The sequence below is a fragment of the Tigriopus californicus genome, chromosome 7 (assembly GCF_007210705.1).
Source record: "Tigriopus californicus strain San Diego chromosome 7, Tcal_SD_v2.1, whole genome shotgun sequence".
NCBI classification, from domain to species: Eukaryota; Metazoa; Arthropoda; class Copepoda; order Harpacticoida; family Harpacticidae; genus Tigriopus; species Tigriopus californicus.
In genome coordinates this window covers 13251070-13274212 of record NC_081446.1, presented here as the reverse complement: position 1 = coordinate 13274212, position 23143 = coordinate 13251070, and the positions used below count along the sequence as shown (strand labels likewise).

The 23143-nt window shown below is 42.1% G+C and overlaps 4 protein-coding genes across 5 annotated transcripts in view; 1 reads left to right on the top strand and 3 right to left on the bottom strand.

Annotated features, from left to right (window-relative positions):
- Window positions 1-5645: 5645 nt before the first annotated feature.
- Window positions 5646-9161, bottom strand: LOC131883133 (F-box/WD repeat-containing protein 11-like). Of its 2 annotated transcripts, XM_059230494.1 has the most exons (3): window positions 8678-9161; window positions 6906-8612; window positions 5646-6832 (listed from the first exon to the last, which is right to left on the bottom strand). In XM_059230494.1, exons 2-3 carry the CDS (start codon window positions 7256-7258, stop codon window positions 5815-5817), a joined length of 1371 nt encoding a protein of 456 aa, XP_059086477.1. In that variant the 5' UTR covers window positions 7259-8612; window positions 8678-9161; the 3' UTR covers window positions 5646-5814. The 2 variants fall into 2 exon arrangements, with proteins under 2 accessions (XP_059086477.1, XP_059086478.1); XM_059230495.1 differs by lacking the exon at window positions 5646-6832 and having other exon boundaries at window positions 7287-8612; window positions 8678-9158.
- Window positions 9162-9320: 159 nt separating this feature from the next.
- Window positions 9321-11410, bottom strand: LOC131883132 (transmembrane protein 181-like). Its single transcript, XM_059230493.1, has one exon. The coding sequence runs from the start codon at window positions 11029-11031 to the stop codon at window positions 9391-9393; it is 1641 nt and encodes a 546-aa protein (XP_059086476.1). The 5' UTR covers window positions 11032-11410; the 3' UTR covers window positions 9321-9390.
- A 769-nt stretch (window positions 11411-12179) lies between these two features.
- LOC131883131 (uncharacterized) lies at window positions 12180-18314 on the top strand. Its single transcript, XM_059230492.1, has 11 exons — window positions 12180-12569; window positions 12645-12756; window positions 13101-13322; window positions 13996-14204; window positions 14276-14447; window positions 14514-14740; window positions 16039-16317; window positions 16613-16793; window positions 16872-17603; window positions 17674-17820; window positions 17891-18314. Exons 1-11 carry the CDS (start codon window positions 12414-12416, stop codon window positions 17926-17928), a joined length of 2475 nt encoding a protein of 824 aa, XP_059086475.1. The 5' UTR covers window positions 12180-12413; the 3' UTR covers window positions 17929-18314.
- A 316-nt stretch (window positions 18315-18630) lies between these two features.
- Window positions 18631-23143, bottom strand: part of LOC131883522 (tetraspanin-18-like) — a gene marked incomplete in the record, with an annotated part of 30881 nt that continues 26368 nt past the window's right edge. The window contains 4 exon segments of the mRNA XM_059231011.1: window positions 18631-18824; window positions 18921-19065; window positions 19135-19326; window positions 19421-19528. Of these exon segments, the coding sequence (XP_059086994.1) occupies window positions 18631-18824; window positions 18921-19065; window positions 19135-19326; window positions 19421-19528 (639 nt within the window).

Sequence of the window (23143 nt, the reverse complement as noted above, 5' to 3'; positions counted from 1 at the left end):
ATTTCGCCGTACACTACCACTCATCAATTGTTTGAGGATGGACACCGAAAGGCTCACCCACCTCCCTCGGCCTCTTGCCGGCCTTTAGTAGGCCCTTAGTTTTAGTTCTGAAATCAAGACTGTGCTCACTGGCATTTTCGAAATTTGTTTTGGTGGCAAACGGTGGGCGGGTTACCATTCGCCTTCAGGCTAAAATCAAATCATTTGCAATACAGTACTACTGTATGTGTTCAACAGTTCCACTTAATGAAAGCTTGGGTTCAAGGTGAAACAAATCTTTGAGCGGGTACAAACATTGTCAGACTAGGCCAAAGTAGCCTTGAATTTCTTTCCACTCGGCATTTCTCCTAAATTTCGACTGAACATGATAAAATCCATTCATTTTTCATCTGAAGGTTAAAATTCTTCAAATTTTATTTTTTGCTCCAAGATGGCCAAAATAGCTTAAAACTTGATTTAACATAAAAATATTGTCTCTTCTCTTCTCTTTTGCGGACTTTCTCATCGCTATTGCGAATGGGATACCCAGCGATTCAAGACGAAAAGCGTATTTATGAAAATATTAAATGTCGATTAAGTGTCTGCAGGTTAAATGTTAGACCGTTCTTTAACAAAACAAACCGAAAATGAAGCCACATTAAGGAAATGGCTATTCGTGCTATTAGACGTCACAAATGAATCAGTACTCGAAGGTTTGACAAACGGGAGGAAATCCTATTTTACAGAATCCCGACCAAAGCAATGGGATCCAGTGCTTTGATCCAGACAAGCCCACAAAAGCGGCGAGAAAAAGAAACGGCAACAAATTTTGTTAATGATTCTATTAGATTAAAAGAAAGTTTCTCAAAAGTTTCTCGCAAGCACACTTTACCCGTTCCAAAGATGGACTATTGGGAAAGGAAGGTCAGGTCTCAACAGTTTCTCGAGCCTGGAATGGTTGTTGCACCCTTTTTCTTTAGCAAATGTTTTAAAAAGAATGAATGGTTGTTTATAAATTGACTTAAAGCAAAATGAAAGGATTGTTGATAAATTAATTCATCACATGTGATGCTCAAATACAATGTATGCAATTTTATTTGGTGGTCAACTCCCATTTTTAGCACTGAGCATCGAAGACTAGTTTCATGCTTAAGGTTGAATCATTTCTTTTTAAATCCGTCAAAGTGCTTAAGAATCAAGTGTTGTTTCTTCCCGTTGATGGACGGTTTATCTTGTCAGGAAATGGATTCCTTGTGCTCAGATTCGATTTAAATCTCCTAGCCTCTTTTCTTTGTCCGGTGTAGACAAAAACCTCCCACCAAACTATCAAGATTCCCCGAGGCATTTTGAGCAAAGGACAATTTCAAGATCTGAATACTATTTGCAATAACCTTTTGTGCAATGAATTACCGAGAATGGAAATTTAATCCAATGCATAAAAAGAGAAATGGATAGCCAGGGAGTTGACTTCGTTTGATCTCAAAAACCGCTTTGCTGTAGCAGGTTGAAATATATTTGACGTAAAGCTTAGGTTATGGCAATATCTAAAGCGTTCCAGACACTTTTGAGGACCTTTTTAGCCTTTTGAATTGTTCCTGATTTTCGGTGGACATCTATTTGTCATGGAAAAATATAAAACAATCGTAGGCATAACACCAACAATCAGCATACAATCTCTTAAGGCTATATCTGTTTTCTGCATCCCATTTTCTGTGAGAAATATCAAAGTTTGAGAGGCAGTTCAATGGTGTAACTTGCTTCTCCCCTGAGAATCAAGTACATCTTGAAGTTCATTGAAGAAATGCACGATTGAATGATTGGGGAATCATGCAATCAAAACGAAGAGCACTCGAGTCTTTTAACCGATTTTGGAGAAATTAGACGGGCTCGAGTCTTTTAGAGAGGACTCGAGTCCGGGCACGTCAAAAAATATTCATTCTTTCCCAGAATTTCGTAAGAATAATTTTTTTTGCTAGATCTGACTCTTCAGTAAAAGACTCGCAGCGTCCGGCAAAAAGTCAAAATATCAAAGGATTCGCTCGCCCCAGCACTAACCGTTACTTTCTCGAGATGGAAGTTTAAACGTCTCGTTAATTTACTTTCCATCAAGCAATACAAGTTTAATGTGGGAAAGGGCTGACCTGCGTCTAGAAAACATATTCACTCATTATCTAACATTTATCATTTGGGAGTCGCCTCTTCATATTTCTTCTGCGATGCTATTTGAAAGATGAGCAATTTTTGGAAAATCTAATATTCGTTAAAATTTGGTTTGCACCAATTTTCTCATTGGCCATTTTTGTAACTTAATCGTCTTTTTTCTATGTGTTTTCTCGAAACTTTTCCCAATCTAGTTCGACTTTTTTTGTACGTTTCGGGAACATCAGCGAATTTCAAGGGCGTCAAAATTTTCTTTTTCCATTTATGTGAGTAAAACACTTGAAATTTCGAACAAAATTTAACTTCATCCAAAATATAACAAAATATGTGCTAGAAATACGAAGAAGATAATTTTGATTGAAAGTCAGTTAAATGTTGCACGCCCATCCCTTTTATGAATTAAAACCGAAGGCAAAATGGTCCAATAACACCTACTTCGATTATTCTAACTTCGAAAAAAAAAACCAAAAAGGCAACTCTTTTCTAAGGTGTAATGGATAAAACCGAATGATTCAAGCCATGCAAAACAACAAGTAGCTGGCGTGATTCAGTGGAGCCAAAGTAAAGACAAGGTACCCAGCCAATCTGTTCCATCCTTAAAAAAAACATATGTCAATTATTCCAATTCATCGGCTTTTATTTGTTGAATGTAGAGCCGTGATTGCAAGTCGATGTCAGACCTTCGCCCCAATTTTGTTAGAATTTTTCAACACACTTTTTCCGATCATTGAATAGTTTTTTTGCTCACGGTGCGCGTTCGTCATGATTTGAGGGCCGATTTGTAAGTTTTCACATAATTTGATGTTTTTGCCTAAAAAAACTTTTCCATGCCATCTTGTCAAAATTGACCTTCATGCTTCAAATTTGACTTGGAAAACCATCATTTTACCCACATAGCATTGTTACATGAGTTCAAGGAAATTGGGTTGAGCTCATTACTTTCTAAAATTGAAACATCAGTAATAAGCGCAACGAAAAGTAAGATCATTTCCAAATTCTGCAAACTTCATCAATTTCCAATATGATGAAGGAAACAAAATTATAACACAAATGTTGTGCGGCGCCCTGACTTTGGACATTTTGTGGAGGGAAAATTGACACAAAGGTTACAGCAGCCCACCTCACCATGATTCAATTGAATTTATAACTATCAAGTGAGTTGTGCAATAAAACTCAATACTGAAACTGTCACTGTAATAATATTTTGGCTTAATAAGAGCTTCAGAAAGCCGGCAAATTGAAATAAATGACTAATTTATAATATGCTTGGTGCAAGTAAGTTGTGATGTTCGTTACCCAAAATCAGAGTAGGGTGCTACTCTATATCTTTCCTCGAATTCTGTTTACCTCACATGGCTAATTCTTTTAAAATTAAAAAAAAAAAAGTTAAAAGTCGGGAAATAGGTTCTCCACACAACGTAAGAATTGGATAGCGCCTACACGAGTGCTTTTCGGTTACAAATTATAGCCGCAGTGCCAGAAAGAAAGATATGAAAAGACACTAAATTAGGTTGTTATTGTAAAACAAAAGAATACACATCACTGAAAGATAAATATTGCGTCAAAATGTACAAAATTGAACATTTTATAATTCACTGTTCAGCGTTTGACAGGAACAAAAAGTAAAAGTGGTTGAAACCATACAAGATGGTTTCTTAACGTTCCAATGGATTTACTTTTGCAGTGGAATAAGAAATGAAGGTATGTCTAGTTATAGTCCAGCTTCCAGAGCAAGTAGCAGTGCCAATAATTCATAGTTTTCATAAGCATCAACTAAAATATTTCATGTAATCATGTTGCCATACTTTTTGCAACCATAGCTATCAAAGGGAAGTTGTTTCATACAAAAACAGGAAAACTTTTTCATTTATCCCCCCCATTTCTCAACTTTCTTTCCTTATTTTGATCACATTAAAAGTGAATTTTTTTTGCCTCAAAACATTGCTTTCAAATCCGCTCTATAATTATGATGTTCGTCCTTCCTCTTCCTGTACAAGATACAAAAACAAAGGCTACAATCAGGGCGCCAAATTTCGTTTTCTCCTCACTTCAAATGAGTGATTGCAAGATCTCTCCATTTCCATTTTACTTGCCATGAAAAGCCAAATTAGCCTCTTCAGCCATTCAGAACGTGTCAGTGCCTATACTTGGCAAGGTTGTTGGCATTTTTTGCCCAATCAAACTCAATATTTGTGCAACTTCATTGCTTGTTCTTGTGCAAAATCAGGCAGTGTTTGGAAAAACTTCGAGCAACTGTCGTGGATTTACGGCGATTTTTTCCACAATCTTCTTTTCTAATGACTCTTCCTATTGTCTTTCTATTGCGTCTATAAAACAATTGTTAATTGAAAATTTTGGCTGGGCCAAGCTATGACATTGCCTATCAGGAAAACATATAGCAATGCATCTCCTGACTTTTATAGCCAGGCTATCATCTCTGATTCAAGAACCCAATTACACAGCCGTAGCTGCCATCGATTCCATAAGTGTGGCGTTAGTCTTTAACACATCAAAGCCGAAACTGAAAGGCATAAAAATAATTACTGCTTGATTGGCGTTAGTGCGATTTATGAAATGTTCAGAGCCTTGATTTCTATGGGTGTTGTGACAACACATAGTTTAAGAGAACATGTAATGGATATGCAGCTTTGCCAAAGAGGACTTCACTTTTTAACCTAGAGCCTTCCAAGTGAAGAAATTTGGGTTCACCGACCGTCAAACCGCTTGAACTCCATTCTGTTCCTTTTTTTTCCTGGACGCTCGTTTAAACGAAGTGGCAGGTTTTAAGAAAGTTAATCGATTATTTCCATGAGCGATTCTGACCTTTCCAGGTTTTCTTCACACATAACTACTACAAATAAGACTGACTGGCTGCAGACGAGAATTTTCTTTTCCGCTTCAAAAAAAATACCTCATTTGGTCTTTCTATCATCATTCTTTCATCTGAAAATGACTCAATAAGTAGAAAATTGGGTCATGGAACAAGTCTAAAAAACCACCAGGTATGAACCGGTTGAAAGTACTGTGGGTAGTAACATTTCTGTGTTCAGTCACGAACTGCACAGTTGAATTCTCCTCTTTTGACAAATGAGCCCATTTTCCAAGTTTGCTCAAACCACATGTTCAAACTTACATTGTTGAATGAGGGTTGTTAGATAGTGTCAATAACCTTGAAGAACAATTCGAGCACTACATTAGCTCCAAACTTTTCGTAAATATCATCTTTTTACCAACCATAACCCCCTCCCGGTTCCAACTTCAAAGCTTTTTTTAAGACGTGTGAAGGAAGTACAAACAAGTGAAGAATAAGTGGTTTACGCTGGTAGTTCAAGAAATGGGCGCGTCTAGTCACTCTTCTCTCAATGAATTCTTATTTCAACACAACGTATGACCCAATCCATTTGTTTTAAAAAATGAAAGTCAAGGCTTCGCCAAATAAGACCAGAGCTTTGCAACCTACGGGGGCCATTGTTAAAATTAGGCAAAAGCTGTAGGGCTAATTCCAAACATGAATGTCAAGCTTTCAACTAAGAAATTTTGATTTATTTAGCACTCCATGAAATTGATTACAAATGCATGGTGCAAAAACGATATTGGGAACAACTCGGACTACTCGAATTTGGAATGCTCAATAGCTGTCGTCATCATCTGTAACTGACTTTCGACATATCCACTTTAACATAAACTAAGTTCCTCGTCATCAATCGTTCGTTCCAAGGTGATCGGACTGAAATTGGGCCAATCGTAGGTGACAAAGAATTGGGCCTCTTCTGCTAAAGAGATGATGTGTAAAGGCGTAAGGGCAATGATTGAAACAAGTTTTCTTCGACTTCCTTGTTCTTGGAATAACATCAATGATCCGGGTTTGTTTGTTTCATCGCCAAAAAACAGATCCTGCCACAGATACACCGTCACTTTGGTGGGCGTTTGAATGACCAGACCAAAGGAATTCAACTCCCAAGCTGAGTAGATGAAATTGTCTTCAACTTTGCCCGGAAGATGTTGCCGATTTAGCATATCGTAACATTTGATCCCTTTGTCTAAGCTTCTATAACACAGAATATTATGGAAAAATTTCATGGCCACAATGTCTTTGGACCCCATATCCAGCACCATCGTCTTTTGGATCTTGTCTTCGATTACATCCAGGACACTCACATGTTGCTGATCATCCGTAAACACAACTCGCTCATCCCTTAAGTAGCACATTTGGATTGCGGTTGTTTCACTTTCTGCCATGAGATACTCGTCCGTCTTATCGATCTTGTCCCAAGTGGCCACGGTCCATAATACCACTTTGGTGTCCATCTGTGACAAGAGCATGTAATCTAGCTCGAACCAATACAAGCAGAGAACATGCTTTTGATTCAGTGAGATTTGATTCACAAGTCTATCTAAACATTTGATGTCCCTTAAAGGTGATCCGGTGTCCAAATCCCACAAACGAAAACGACAATCTCTTGCAGCACTAGCCAAAACATCCTTGTGCCCATCCATACACACCACGGAATCGTTATGAGCACAGATGACCTTCATCGGCTTACTTCTTACTACTGGATCGGAAGAGAGGATGTCCCAAATCTTGATCTGTCCATTGATCATCCCACAAATTGTCAAATCATTATGAACAATCATGGAAGACGCTATCCCCCCTGTGAAGTACCTCTCTCGAAGATCATTGGCCTTTGTTGAGCTTTTGGTAGAACGAGAGACAAATCATCATCCTGTCTCACGTTAAATATGTTTCAAGATGAACATCAACTTACCTATCGCAGCTCGACAGAAAATCATTGTAAGATCTGATCTTTTGCGCCAAGTCAGTCAATCCTTGGAAGATAAACTCGCATTCTTTGGTGGATTCATCATCATCTCTTTGACTCAATGAAGGGGCGTATCGATCCCAACCATTCAATTGACATAAATGTTTGAGGTGAGCATTCTCTTTCAGGAGCACATCTACAAATCGGGGCCAAGAACCTAAACTATGAAGGATATGCCGCCAATTTGGCGAAACCTTAAGCATTTCACAAACCCCTTCATAACCAACAAAACAGACCAAAGACTCAATTATGTCCAACAAACCGCGCTGATAAAGCTCAACCAATATATCCAAGGCCATATTATAAAAAGGTGACTTTTATGGAAGGTTTGGCAGAATAACTTTCTTCTCAACTTCTATTAAGGGTACAGAATCTGTGACAGATCTAACATCACAACCTTCAAGGGGAAATGTCGAAGCCATGAGAAAAAAAACGATGCGTAAAGAAAATTTGGGGCTTTAGCATGCATGGCCAAGGGCCTTTTTGTGTCGTCTTCATTCAAAGAATGACACACTGAACAGAGCTTAAGAAAGAAATGTTCAAACAAGTTTAAACAAGAAAGAGCATAATGTGAGGGCCTATCGTGAGCAAAGTTTGACCGTAAGGTGAGTCCGCTTTAACGGCCGGATCACACCTCAATGCTGCAGTAGATAAATGTGGCTCCTTTGTTCGTTCACTAAAGCCACTCCTCTGACATTCATGGCGGCATTGATTCGATGTCGCCATTGCATGACAAAATTGGATTGTCTCGATGGTGCCACGTCCACGATACTTCTGGTCTTCTCGAAGTTTTCGGGCAAGTCTTCCCAGTGCCAAAAGAAGGCTCGTTCACTTGTGTTGGTGGCTACGATTCCAAACGGCGTCATGAACGCAGATTTTAAGGGCGAGAAGAGGGTCCACTTCCAGTGAAGGTTGTACACCTTTTGATTGGCCTTGATATCGAAAACCTGGATGATATCGTCCAAAAGCCCATGGACGTTTTCCTCTCCCTTTCTGTACACGGTGAGAAGTGTGTTCCTGGAGACCTTCATCAAGTAGACCCAATGGTCTTCCTCCAAATGCATCTCTCTGACTTTCATGAAGTTATGAGTGGTGTTTTCAAATATAGTTACGTAAGTCGGGTAGGCAACGGCTGAATACAATTCGGAAACGTCCCCGATTTTGACCCTCTCGTGCCTGGCATTACCGTTGAATGGCATATTATCGTCTAAGGTCATATCTTGCCAAACACTGGGCACGTTCCACATGACTAACTCGCCCCTGGCTCTGAAAGCGCGATTGATGACCGCTTCGGACATGTACCACAAAACCAGGCGATCTTTGGTCAACTCCATTTTCTGACAGTTCAAGGCATTCTCGTATAAAACCGAATGTATCTGGGTAGAAGACTCGAGATCCCAAATGCGGATCGTTTTGTCTTGTCCTCCACTGGCTGATATCAGGAAGTGGTCTCGGGCACTCATAGCAAAGACGCTCTTGGTGTGACCTTCTAAAAGTTTGGGACTGGTGGATTCCACTGCGTGGGTGTCATCGCTGAGATACCAGACTTTGATTCGCCCGTTGATCATACCACAGATGAGATATTTGCCATGAAGCAACAAGGTATTGATGAAGTCGTAAGTTTTGATCTGCTGCACATTCTCTGGTTTAGAACTGTAAGAAGGGGAATTAAAAGCCTTTTGCGTTGGAAGTATCCTTGAGAATTGATGATATCTTACCATTTCAGCATCTCCTTTAGGTCCGTAGAGGCAAAAAATATGTAGGCAAGTGTCTTGGTTTCTACATTGTCTTCTTGGACAATATCTAGCCACCCATTCAGAGAGCATAATCTGCGGAATTGGCCATCATTGATCATCCTCCGATCTAGTAGTCGTCTCCAGAGCCCAATATCCAACAGGATAGAGTTCCAAGTCTTTGAGACACACAACATGTTCATCGTGGCATCATAGCCCGCATGCTGAATGATGTTTTCAATCACTATGTAAAGGTTAAGTTCGGCTAATTCAGTCACGAAATCCAGCTTCTCAGCCATCTTTGTTTCAACTTTGAATAACAAGCGTAGGAGTCATGGATAAGCGACTTTTTCAGGTTGGTCAGGTATGACCACAGTTTTGAAGCCCTTCCTACAACAAGAACATATGATTCTCGGTTTACATTCAATGGCCCAAGCTGAGGCTGGCGAAAACTTGGCCAGGGACGCGCTTGTCATGTCGGTACATTCACTGGATGCTCACAAACCTCAAGCGCGCATATCCATCCCTGTCTGTTCCTTTCTGTTCTGAATCCGAGCTTGGTGCTATTCTAGATGTGTGGGCGAAAGTTGGGATTGCACCAGAGGTACTCGAGTAGTCATGAGAAATATCACATTGAACAAATATATTTTTCTTTACGACATCCCTTGTGCTAACGCTCTTTCGTACAATCATCACATTTAATCGCTATCATCGTCATGTCCAAGTATAAGAGGGCGGCGGGAAGCTGAGTTTCCGTGGGGCCCTCCGAATTTGGGTTGGCTCGGCGGAGTATCGTCCGTTTGGACCAGCATAGCCTCGGTTTCATCATCGGATTCGTTAATCATGGAGAAGGCTGGATTGTCCTTGAGAAGATGGTTCTCTCTAGTTTGGGCCGAGGTTGGGGTATAAACGTAGGTTAGGACATAAATGTAGCAGTTTATGACTGTGTAGAAGGCCAAGAATTGGGAGCCGCTGTCGTATGAGGTGTACATTCGGGCCACAAAGTTGTCCTCGAGCACCCCTTTTCCATATCGATTGATCACTATCGACACGATGAGACAAAGGACCACGATCATACTGCAGGTATGGAACTTCAACCTCGCCTCCACAAAGTTCATCGACCGCAGTTCCCCGAATGCTCGAAGGGCCAAGTAGATCAAGTAAACCAAATAAATAGCCAACATGCCGATGAAATACATTTGGAAGTTCTTGTAGTGGGCTGTGTTCAATTGGAAACTAAAACTAGGATCTCGTAGTTGATTAGTTTCCTCGAGAATGGCCATGGTTAAAGCGGCAAACCACATACAACCCACCAAGAGGATCTTTGGCATGTAGAATCGGTAGATCCCACGTTCCGTTTGGCGGAGACCGTGGAAGATACAGAGCCAAAAAAGCAATAACGCAAAAATGAAACTAGTTTGAAACAAGGCGTCGCAAACCGGGGGCAACAAGTTGCTCGTGGTCAGAGTCCAAGCAAATATTGGGTCATTGAACCCAAGGAGGAGGGGCAGAAGCAAAATGATCCATTTTTGTTCAATGGACCAATCATCCAAAGAGAATTTCTTCATGCTCACCATGAAAACCACAGATATGACCACTGTGGCAATGACAAAGAAGAATCGGAACCAGACTTCCATTTCTGTGAACTCGGGGTTGTACGTGATCATTGTGAATGTGATATCTTCGATGTTAAAGTGCCGATCGATGCTCTCCAATCCTGTGAAAGTGATATTGACCAAATAGTGCGAATATTCCAAGACTCCGAGATGCATGACGATGAATGGATCGCACTTCTGATCATCGCAGCGAACAGTTCTGGACCGTTCATGGCCTTTGCCGCCCACCAAACGCTTCCTGTTCTTATCCATCAGGCCTTCAACCTCCACCAAGACGTTGCAGGTCTTTGTGAAGGTCTCCTGACCTTTTTCTTTGGTGATCAGTGCGGCCGAAATCCAGAGCTGTTGACGATATGCACTAAGTTTGGGTGTCACTATGTGAAAGGGGCCTTGAGGCATATTGGTTTGATTGTTGTGCGACCTCAAGGTGGTGGCCTTTTCCGCGTGCTCTGTAATGATTCGAGGTCCAGCCATACCCATAAGCAAAGCAATGAAGAACAGGCAAACGAACATGATGAATATGAGGAGGTGTTGACCTTTGTGCATGGTGTACAGCCGCATTTGGATCGATCTCTCTGGCCGTTCATGGTGATAAGAAGGGGCAATGTGCTTGGTGAACTCACTGAAGATGTCATTGAGGTGGTTGAATCCACTTTTGAAACTTCCCGATGTGCCTTGCGAGCCTGCACTGAATAAAGGTTGTTGGGAAGACGATCTCGACATGACGCTAGCTGTGTCAATACCACTCCATATGGACTAGAAAATCGATATGTGTATGTGTGTAGATCCTCCTCACACGGAGACTGGCAAGGAGAGGTCTACCGCACCTTCAGTCTCTATGTTCCCCTTCTCGAGTTTCCAATGTCAAAAATTCGTCAGCAGAAATGAGCAGAATAATGGGAACAAATACCTTCATATTCTGGTTGTCACGTTCGCGATTCCTCTCTTCTCTTTCGATCTTTGTGGATCTTACGCCAAGCCAGGCCAGTGGAATTAGGCTTTGTGGAACAGCCGGGCTTTTAGGCACGGCTGAGAGCGACAGGTTCTCTTTCCACTCACTCTCATTCCTCACTCATTCGATTTTGGGAAGGAAAGAAAGTTCCGCTGGAGGTCAACCATCTTTTAAACAGAAGTGCTCAATTGCTTCTTTTTGATCCTCTCCAAGAAATAAAGCCCACGCATTTGTAGATCCATCTCTTTCAAACTGATAACGTCAATGTCAGATCGATCGATGATTCAATGCTATTGTTAGAGCCAAATATGAGTTGGAAGTTTAGAAAAGTTTTCAAACATGCAAGTTGTCAAAAGCTACTACTGTTAAGATTAACGTTACGTAGGAATTATATTCAAGCATATGGGCTGTGGAGTTATATTTGATTGAAAAGATTGTTTTGTTATGTATGTGGGATTTCTTTCCATGGTGATATGTTTTTTATGTTCATGTTTAATGTTCATTCAACAAATCCACAAACATAATACGCGGATGTGTCTTTTGTTCTCATTGCCGAATAAAGCCACAGGGCTACGTACGATGGTGATGCTTTTTTCATATACTGTAGCTACACTACTTGAATGAATGCATCGCTCACAAGATCTCGTCACTAGTCATGGTAGGTATTTTTTCAGTACCACAATGGTTGTCTCCTGCCAGAACAGCCTTAGATTGTGGAACATGTCTCGTCAGCTGAGAACCGTTCAGGGTTGCCTTTGGTTTTCCTGTTTCCCCCGTTCCACTGTGCTCCTCCTCCAAAACTTCCCAAATCTGGAGCGATCCTCCGTGGCAGACCTGGAACGCGGAACATGGTTCATGGGTAGGTAGCTTTCTTTTCTCTTTCGAGTGAGAGCTTTTGGTATGTACCAAATCGAACTAGACGAGTCGAAGTGACAGCAGGAGTTGAAATCGAGTCTGCAGACCATCTTGATCCGCTCAACAAGTTCCTTAAACATATGGACCAAGTAAAACTTGTGCGTACTTGTGTAAAGCATGAGCTTGGGCATGGATTTGCTTTTCCTGGATCGGACTAAAAAGTGAGCTAACCAGAAGGAATTGTGATTATTTCGAAATACCAAGGAAAACTCTGCCAACAAGAGCAACCATACTAGCCATGAAGCGAGTCAAATTGGTGCCCCATGATTCCACAGACTCGAGAGAATCCATCGAGTTGGACGAGTTTAGTGATGAAGATGACGAGGTGTTTATGCAACATTCCCGCAATGGCAGCGATAGTTCTGCTCGAAAGCCGCTAATGAAAAAGAAGAGGGTAACTACTCTGAGCTCATTCCTGTTGATCTCAATCCAAACCATCTGCCAATGTTTGATGATGCATTTCTTTCAGAAGGCCAAAAATGGCGGTGGTCTGCATGCTTCCATTCGTACTTCCAAGCCTAAATATCGTCGGTGTTGTGGTCCTCTCTGTTGGACATTCCTGGCCTTCAAAAGCCTTATTGGTGGGTAGATAATGTTTAAAACGTCCGACTTGTCTCTGTTACAATTGCAATGGGATTACTTCTCAAATGGCATTTCCTTTTCACGGTTGCACCCATTTGGCGTCCATTTTTTCTCCATGACAATTATTTAACCAACATTGAGAAACATATCGCCCACGATATCCAGGTCTAGGTTCTAGATCCGCCAATATATGCTTTTATAAAAGTGGAAAAATCCATTGTAATACCTCATTTGCAGCGGCTAAAAGACATGTAATTACAATAAAATGAAAATGTAACTACGTGTGCATCAGAGATCTGCAACTTAGTTGATTTTTGTCTGATGACATTGTTTGTGGTTTTAGGTATCTTGGCAGTGACAATAATCCTAGTCAACTACTTCACGCACACGGGTTGGTTTTTCTGGCATTGGGGCGGATCGGGTCTCAAACCAGCGCCCTGCCACCGTTTGGAGGTCATTCCCATTTGGTCACAAAACTTCCCCATGATGCTCTCCGAAGGGAACTTGCGTCTTCTAAATATTTCCCAAGACAACGTGCTGGATGTTGTGATAGGTTTTGGCACAGGTAAGTGGAACAGGCAGGCCCCTATTTTCATGTTTTGGGTTATAAAATGATAATGTTCCAAAGGTGCCGAAGTAACTCGACACAGCAAAAAGTGGAAGGCGATGGATATGGAAAACTCGACACAACGGAAAACCAAGAGCATTTTAAACGTATTCTTGTACGTGTCGAGTTTGTGTTGATGTCGTCTTTCCATTCTTTCCAATGCAAATTGTCCCCGTGTTGAGGTAATTCTGGACCAATTGAATGGCACCGATATGAATAAATAATTAATGACCACAGATATTGCTACTTTGAAAAGGACTGCATTCGGTCATGATTTGCTAAGGGAAACATGTTTTTAGCTGAACTTTTGGCCAAGCCCAGTTTTAGATTTTACGGTTGATTTCTTTTATATTTGATTGAAAAGCATTGACTCCTCAGCCACGATTTACGTCTTTGCTCTGTCATCATTGAACCTTAAAACACATGTGTCAAGTGAGTAAGTTTGTACCCAAACAACTGTAATGGTTTTTTTTTTCAATATTCAAACTCGAACATGAAGTAAAGCATTTTTCATGCAGTTAACTAAGGCCTACAGAGGCCAATGAGGCTATTGTATACCTTTCTGTTTTTCCTATTGATCTATCCGCTGGCTCATTTGAATTTGCCCCTTGAAAACCTCCTTTCACTTTAGGAGCTGATGGTTACAATGTTCCTGACATTGTATGTGATATCTATTTCGGCGGCCAGAAGCCTTGCTTCGGCGGAATCTTGGCCTTAGACGGCCTTACAGGTGCCACTCTTTGGAAACGATGGGCCAAACATGAAGTGTTTGCCCTCACATGTCAAGAGGATCTGAACAACGATAATGTCGTCGATTGTGTCGCAGGTGGTCGAGCGGGGGCAAGTCACATCGAACAAAGTAACCTATTCTAGCCTCGGGTTCTCATTGGATCTTGCTTTTTTTACTTCAGTTGTTCTTCGCCATAAGTGGAAAAAATGGACAGACCCTCTGGGAGTTTGAGAACCATATTATCCAATCGGATCTGATGTCGATCTACGCCGCCCAGTTTGTTCATGACTTGAATGGTGATGGCATTCCGGAGATCCTGGCTGTTCATGGAGGTGACGAGCTGTCCGACCCTGGTAAAGTGGAACACTGGACTTTTTTGTGGTCAATGAAGAAGGCTCACTCTTTGTTCGTCCTTTCAGCTCAAGAGGGAAATATGTTTGGACGACTCATTCTATTCAGTGGGAACAATGGGACGGTTTTGCGATGGATGCAGACTCCCGATCGGAAGGAGAGCTACTATCCCCCGCAAATTCTAACTTGGGCCGATGGCGAGCAGTTTGTTTTGTTTGGAACAGGGGGAAATTCCCGAGCTGGAGCCCTCTATGTTATTTCGTTGCTTGATCTGTACAAGCGAAACATATCACAGGTAATTAAGCGAGCTAAATCTAAATCAATGATCAATGATACGATCATCTGTTCAAGGTGGAAAACAATGCGTGGGATATATATTTAAATGAGTTTGATTTCATGCTGAAAAAAAGTACCCAATGATCGCTGAATTGCTCGAATGGGTATGCAAAGTAGCTACTTAAGCTGCACATTTTGATAGTTACAGAAATCAGATCCCTAACAATCTAGATGGGTCTAGATAGCCTTTACCAAAGGATCGCCTCGCTATCTTGTAAAAACCTATCAAACTATACTTACTGAGTCAATTACATATGGCCCAATTTCCTTTTTCCATTCTGTTTGTACCTACTGAAGCTACTTGGTGCCGAAACGAACATGTGTTACTTTTTGGCCCAATTTTTGACCTCATTTTGTGACTAACCAGGGTGACCATGGGTCTCCAAAACTCCATTAGATCGTAGCTAGGCTCTTGCCGACTCGAAAACAAATGATGCATAGGGTTCAAATATTAGAGAGCAAATGTGGAAACAAAATCAAAATTATTTATGCTCTATTTTTTGGCATCTAGTCCTTGTCAGGGCGGCTTTTGTGACATTTGAAGAATACGACTTAACATTACCTTTACAACTAATTGAATATCATGCAATCTGTTTTTTGACGAGCTTGATTCAGGTTCCTTATAACGCATTCCGAATAAAGGTTTGATGTACTGAAAGTTGAAACACATTTATATGTGATTGGTCTGAGACTGTAGCTCGTCATTGGATACTAGCTTTGACTTTCTCTCTGAAAAAACAATACATTCTTCGTAAATTTTAAGGGAGTCTTTTGAAAATAACCACCTTTTTGGGCAAAATATTGCTCATTTTTTTTTTCAGAAGAAAAGAAATATCTCTCAGCATTGGAATGAACGATTTGGCTTTACATTTAGATCTTGCATATTTTTTATTCTTTGTTATTGTCAAGCTAATTTGTGCACTGAAATCTAATAACCACTAGCATGAGTTTTTGCTTACCGTGTAACGAGCGATTTGACGTAATGTGCCTGTATTTTTCTATTTGGAACTCCAGATGCCGTACATTTAAAACCCCTCAGTTGAAACTTGCTTTCAATATGGAGCTATTTTTTCGTTTTCGGACACAGATAAATTGTCCTTATATTTGTTACTTGGTAGGACATCAAGTAATCTATCATGCCATAGTTCCAAAAGCTAAAAAGAACCCTCAATCACGAGCTTTTGTTCTTTCAATCATAGAACCGAAGTCTTGAAAGAATTTGGTTCAAACCCTTCAATTTGACAATGCTCTTTTCAGGCTGTGCAAATTTACCACGACGATTCTAAAGGCATGCTTACGCCCGCCGCGTTGGCGGATATCAACCAGGATGGCATCGAGGACATCATTGTGCCCACTTTCAACAGCCATGTTATCGCGTTCGATGGATCCACATTCAAACCCATCTGGAACACGTCCTTCTCGGGCAGTGAGTCGTATTCCACTGTGGGCGTGGGGTTTTTCGACGACGACGATATACCCGATTTCATGGTGAAATATCAATATGGCGAGGGCTTTCCAGTCTACGAATACGAACAGGTACTTCTTGATTTCACCCCAAAAGCTCGGGAGTAAAAGCAGTTTGTTGGATGAACAAAGAACCTGGCATTTGTATTCATTTTGGGGTGCAAGGGTCGAAGAGTTGAGCGGTCAGCGAGCTAGCCATATAATTCCTACGGGAATTCTCATATTCGGAAGCAGATTGGTTCCTTGTCTTTGGGTTTGGTTAGCATCTAAAACCTTCTTTGAGGAAAACCGGGGAGAAGAATGAAACCAGTGATCTTAAGAATTACTCCACGTCTCCTCCCTTAACATTGGTTATATTATATTTCAGAGCGTGGTTTTGAGCGGGAAAAACGGATCCAAAATATCCGAGGTGCTTATCAACTCATTAAGTACCCAATCTTCTCCCCTGTCAGTGTCGCTCAAAGGCCAAGGCAACGATATATTCCTTCATTGGACCTCCAATTGCCTCAACAACGAACGTCAAAAGTTGCATTATGCCTTTCCAGATTGTACGTTACCCATTGTTTCCGTCAATATTCAAATGTCCTCTCAAAAAGTAATCGCTCTCCTGGCACGGTTGATTGCAGATGTGCATATCCACGACCAAGCTCGTGCTGACCTCTGTCAGAATCTCTTCAAAACCAATCAGATCACGCGCTATCTCGCCCTCCAACGTTTCAACATCTCCAATCAGACCCCCGTGTACGAATCCACCCAATGGATGGACACAGAGCATGCCAATGTCACCAATACCTCGGCCCTGGCCGAACAGTACCTCCGAAAGAACCCTACCACCAATCAAGAAGATTATCGATCGGATTCGGAGGACACCGATGACCGCTTTTCGGTCCTTCCTTACCGCAAAGAGGGCTTTGATGACATCCTCGCACAATTGGAGAAGGAAATGCAACGCGATTATGACGAGGGCGTGCTGGACCCTGAAGGTGGTCTTCCCGTGTCCCCTCTTGACCGTGGATTGGGGAAGAAGAATGACGTGGCTTACATTGAAGGTGAGGAAAGCGGCATTCTGATACCGGCCTCCAGATCGGAGCAGCCGCGCAGGCCCCTCACAAAGGAGATAGTTCCTGACATTGGCTATGCACAACCCCATAACGTTCAAAAAAATCCTTCAGAGCTCGATGGCGTTGACAATTATGAGAATCCTTATGCACGGAGCCAAGATGGCTCACCTTATCAGCAGGATCCCAACTACGGGCGAAAGCGTGAGAGAAAAAGACGTCGGATCAAGCGTCAGTCTCAAAATTCGGGCCCTGAGCCCCGTCACAAGTATTGGTCTCTCCATAGGATGCTGGCCACTGGTAGGTTCGGTAATACACACATGTTTTCTAGCTGGTGTTTTTATTTCGTTCGCCTTGAACCCGGTCGCAGGTACATTGGCTCCGCCAATTCTCAAGGCCGATGACAACATGGATCTAATCTTCGCATCGCATTGGATCTACCCTGCCAGAGCTCCGGTGCTACAGCCTGAAGATATCAAGTGTGTCGAAAAAGCCGTGGAAAGGCGCACCAAGAACGGTAAGCCTTGGGCTGTTCAACTTGTAGGTGGGACGGGAATTTTAGACTATTAAAGAAGGACTCATTATAGTGGAGGAAATCACCGACGAAGAGCTGATGGTTTTGTAAGCTCAGGAAGTGGATCGATGCCTGACAAAATCTGGTCACACACTTCGAACCGACGAGGTTTACGAGACTCCTTCCGACTACAACGCCTTTGCCGTGAACATGGGTCAACTCACAATTTACCGCTTCCGACTCCGTTGCGTTTGCGATAGTACGTTGTTAACTCGAGAAGAGGAGTGCGGAACATTTCTTCCATACGACCATCAAAGGTGGCCTTCTTTCATGGGTATCAACGGAGATTCCAGGTTTAATATCAAAAGTACAGACTCAAAATTCAAGAGGTGACATGGCCAATAAGCTTAAATCTCAACCTATCGTGATTGAACGTGTTTTTGTTGGTGAATGAAAGGCTTGATTCCTTTTCCGTTACTAAACGTCATATCAAATGATTGTTATGCTTACGGGCTAAAGTTACTTTATTTGACATCTACAAATATCGATATATTGAGAGACAAGACACAACTATAATTCATGAGTTCCGGGACAAATATGGCGAGAGCAGTCAAGAGCACCAAGTTACATTTTGAAGTTTCTGCTTTCTGTATATTTTAGAAATCTGTTTGTAAAAAACTATGACAACCCAAATAATCTGGACACGCCCATGCAATAACATTCATAGCCACATTCTCAGATCGAAGGTCACACTTGTGGAAGTGGGACTAAATTGCTTGGAAGGTTTCCAATGAGAGTAACAAATCTTTCCTATTAATTTCCATACTTGAAATATGAAGGAGGCGGGACCGAGGGCAGGACTTCTGGTGCACTGGCCACAGGGAGGAATGATACATGCTCAGAGGGCTGTGATACATAGGCAGGGGGAGATTGGCACACCTCCTTTGGAGGAGGCGCCATCGTTTTCTTCTTTTTCTTCCGGTTTTTGTTCCGTTTCTCGTGCTCTTCTAAAACAATGGACGCAGCGGCGGCTGATACTTCCGCCGCATTGGCTTTTTTTCTTGAGCTGCCGCAGGTGAGCGCGGCAGCTGATTGTCATTTACGGATGCGCAGATCTCGGTCCACGGCTTTGCTGAGACACAAGGCGAATATAATGGCAAGAAGCTCTAACGTCACCAGACAGATAATGGTGATTAATACAGGGTTTAGATGGGCCAAGATCCTGGTAAACAATTTGTCGTAACAGCCCTGTAAGTAATTATATGAACCTTATTGAACATATTGCAAAGATGCGTTTCTGGCATATTTCTTTCTTACCTTAAGGAAGAATGAATTGTATGAAGTCGGTGCTGTTAGACAATTCGAATCTTCAGGTTCGAAGTAAGGTGGATATTGCTCTTGGTTCAAGATGCAACAAGCTGGAGGCAGCATTTGATGACTGGATCGGGTGTCAAGAAACGTTCTGGATCGCTGGAAGTCTGTGTAGTTATCCACCCCGCAGCATTGAAACTGAAATATCATCGACATTAGAAACGACATCCTTCAATCAAATTGGAATAAAGCGAGCGGGAGCTTTCGTGGTTAAAGGATCAAGTAAACTCACCTCGGCCATGACAAAGTTCCAAGCTAACGAGACAGCGTTAGGTTTCTCTCCCACCGAAAAATGATTTTCCAAAGAAGATCGGAGAAGACTTTTCGTGCTCCGTTCCACCTGAAAAATAAGGATTTAAATGGAGATTTTATTCCGAACCATTCCGAGCAGCAATTCAATCGATTTCAAGGAGCATGAGAAATGATGTTGGAACAGCCATTACTGGGGACAAATTGATCAATTTGGGCGGAACCGAACCTTCAACTACCACAGATACCCAACCCTTCTCCCCTTCTGTGGGAACCTCGAAAACCTCGTGGGACTTGGGCCAAGGAAACCCCCCTCGATGTTTGATTCACACCATAAATCAATTGCATCAAAAAAGTGCTCTTGCATCGTTAGGATAATGCACCGCACAGCTTGAGTTAATCCTTTTTCTATGCTCCCTCCCATTTTGGCTGGCCTGAACTCCCTGGAGAGAGCTTAAGAGCCTTGTCATTGACAAGGATAAGTGAAACATTGCAACATCACACGAGAGGGATTGTCTTCCCTGGCTCTCATCCTTCACTCCAACCACCACAATGAAACATCTTGCCAAGTGTGAACATGACTATCTAGATTTCAATGGAGGGCGTTTGAGCAGCGAAAATCTAAAAAATTGTCCACTCCTGATCAAGCACTAGAGCTTCACGGAGTTCCTCAAAAATGCTATCTAAAGCACTCAGAGGATGATGACTCGTGCCTGAATGGGTCTGAATGAGGTGCGAAAAATAATGGCATGCAGTCCTCAAGGTGGTGGAAAGCGAGTCACAAAAGGAGCCAAAAATACTGTAGGTAGTATATCCTCCTCGATGACACGAGACGAGACCTACGAAAGCACTAACACACGAGCCTCCCACCAACCACCAAGCAAACCATCTAAACCTCAGCTGGACGTCCCTTTTGGCCTCTTCAAGTTGCTTGAGGCGAGCAATAATGGCCTTTTCCAATAGTTAGTTCACACACAACCCAATGGTTCTGGAGAAGGTTCCAAGCTTTGAGGCCAATGGGGAAGGATATCAAATTAAGTGAAAGATGAACATCTCCAGACGTGCCATGGACATGATGATGAAGATGACAACCTTAAAAATGGTTTCCACGTGTCAACGGCACTGAAAAAATTGGACCCTCAAATCTCTTGTTCCCTGCAGTGGAATCATGCGTGTTTCCAGTGGTTTAGACAAGAGCTCCAAATAATGATGTCTCGGCTCAAAGTGATGGCTTTTTGGCCTCGAGACAAACCTCAAGATGACAAGGAGGCTCTCCCGTCTTCATTGCTTTTCTTTCCTCGTTCATCTTAGTGAAGGTTCCAATTGAATGAATGGGTGAATGGAGGAGTTGGGGTTTGGTTTTCTAACAATGATGGGGCTTGAGATTTATTCCCAACATTCTTTGCTCGGTTGCCAAGGAAGAGAAAGAAATTCGGTGCCATTCTGACAATTTCGTAAAAGGGCTGTTCACAATAGATAGTGGAATAATATGATGTAAAGAATGGGACAGGACATACCAAGCTGGCGAAAAATGTATATACACATATGAATCTGGGCCAGTCCCATAAATATGGACCATTTCGTATCACTTTATGTTGGGGTCTTTTCACTACTCAAGACGGGCTATTCCCTATCCTTGGGTGGTCTAGAGTCCACTTAAATTGTCTGGCATTGGTTTTCCGGCTCTGAAATGAGTGAGACCAACCTTCAGCGTTGGTTCACCTTCAGTGGTCCATGGTCCAAATGAGTCGTAAGAGAGCCTCATCATTAAAATCCTTCACAAAGCCCGACCAAGGACCAACGAAGGGTTGAATAAAAGAATGTTTTGGTTGACAAAAAGGGAAACCTACACCGCTCACTAGCTGCATGCAATAGCAATTCAGGCTTTGCCATAAAATGTGACGATAATTTTTCGCCCAGGCATCAACACGGTAAAAACGAGGATAAAATGAGGTTCTTTGTTTGGCATGGCGGTCATTACTTTCGCCGACGTTCTTGAAGAAACAGACCAATGCATACTTGGGCGCAAGACGCCACTTGGATTTCAAATACTTCTAACAATGCTCTATTAATCTGATATTTTTTAAAGATGACTCCTGATCTAGGGCGAAATGGTGCTGCTAGTATTTACACCCCGAATGTCCCTGTCACTTTTTTAGTGACTTCACATTCGCACGACCAACTATGCCATGTCGTGTTGAAGCAGAATTTTGTGGAAAGTTGTTGATAAGCTCAATGAAAAATGTTACGAGCAGTCTTTCAATGAAAGTGGGATTGGTCTTTGAGGCTAGAACTGGCTTAGAAGAAGAAAAAGAAGAAGAAATTTAGGCATTAATGAGGTGGAGTTTGTCGCTCCCAATGAAGGTCATTTTATGCTGGCCACAAATTACCATTTCCCGCTCCAGCTTGTGCTTATGTCAAATGCCCCGGAAGACCACTTGCTCATGGCTGTAATCAAAAAGCGGAACCAAACAACTCGGAATCATGCACCATGGTTAACATTTTCTCGGACAGCTCAAGTAAAAAATGAGACAGGGCTAACTTTAAGGCTAGTGCGAAAAAGGCTTCTTATATGATTGGCTCAGTCTAAAAAAGTGTACAAGTTCTTGAAAAGAATGAAATCGAGTTTTTCGCCCCTCCGATCGCCCAAAAGCCTCTGCCCAAGATACGGTTCCTCTTGCTCGCTGTTCCCCTCAAGAAAAACTCATTTAGCCATTTGGCTTAAGTCCAACGGGGTTTTTGGGTGGAAGGCTTGGAGGCACTGGAAATGGGGAGGACATAAAGATGTCAAGCCAAAGGAGACTTTGGATTTGTTTAAGACATATATCTGGTCCGTGTGCCACTGGTCTTGTTGTTGCATCTCTTGGCACTCTCCCAATGCTGGACCCTCTTTTAAATTCAAGCCCACCAAGATGATCTCCCATCGTCCCGTTTCTTTCTCTCCACTGTTAGATACACCTCTGCTCCAATGTGGAACAATGGCAAATTGGACCTTGACAGTCCCGTGCAGATCCGGGAACAAGCTTTTGGGGGATCGAGATTGGAGAGTCACTAGTCCATTATGAGGGCAAGAGTTCCTCGTCCACAAAGAGATTGGGACCAAAGGGGTGGGAAATGGAATTGCGGATCTCCCACCCCTCTCTTCACACACTCAACCCAACTCAAATTGGTCCAAGTGCTTTATTTTGTTTCTAGTCAAAGGGAACGAAGGGAAGGTTTTATTTGCGGCTTTGAGTGGAACACAATTCAGTACTACTCCAATCAGAAAAGAGGGGAGTCTGTGTATGCTTCTATTGAGCAAAAGTCCCCTCCATATTGATTTTGTTGGTAGAACATGGTCGTTCTTGACATCGACTTTGGCATTGGAACTTGGCGTATGGATGTGAGTGGTTCATTGAATTCCAGAGGGAAAATCGCATTTCTTTGTTCGATCAATCCTCATCATCCCTTCCTTGTCTGATCCCATCAAATTTTTGGCTCTTGAGCCAGAAAACTTTGCTTTGTTCATACACAGCCCCAAGCGGTTCCATTTGTATTTGAACATCACTGGCCATGTGCAAATAGGGAAAGAAGTAATAAGGACTCTGATGTGTGACATTTTTACCCCTGTAGCTTCATCTTGACGCTCAACGTAGAAACCAAATAGAATCAGTTCCTTGAATAAGATTTCATAATAATTCACCCCCCCCCCCCTTCAAAAAAAGGC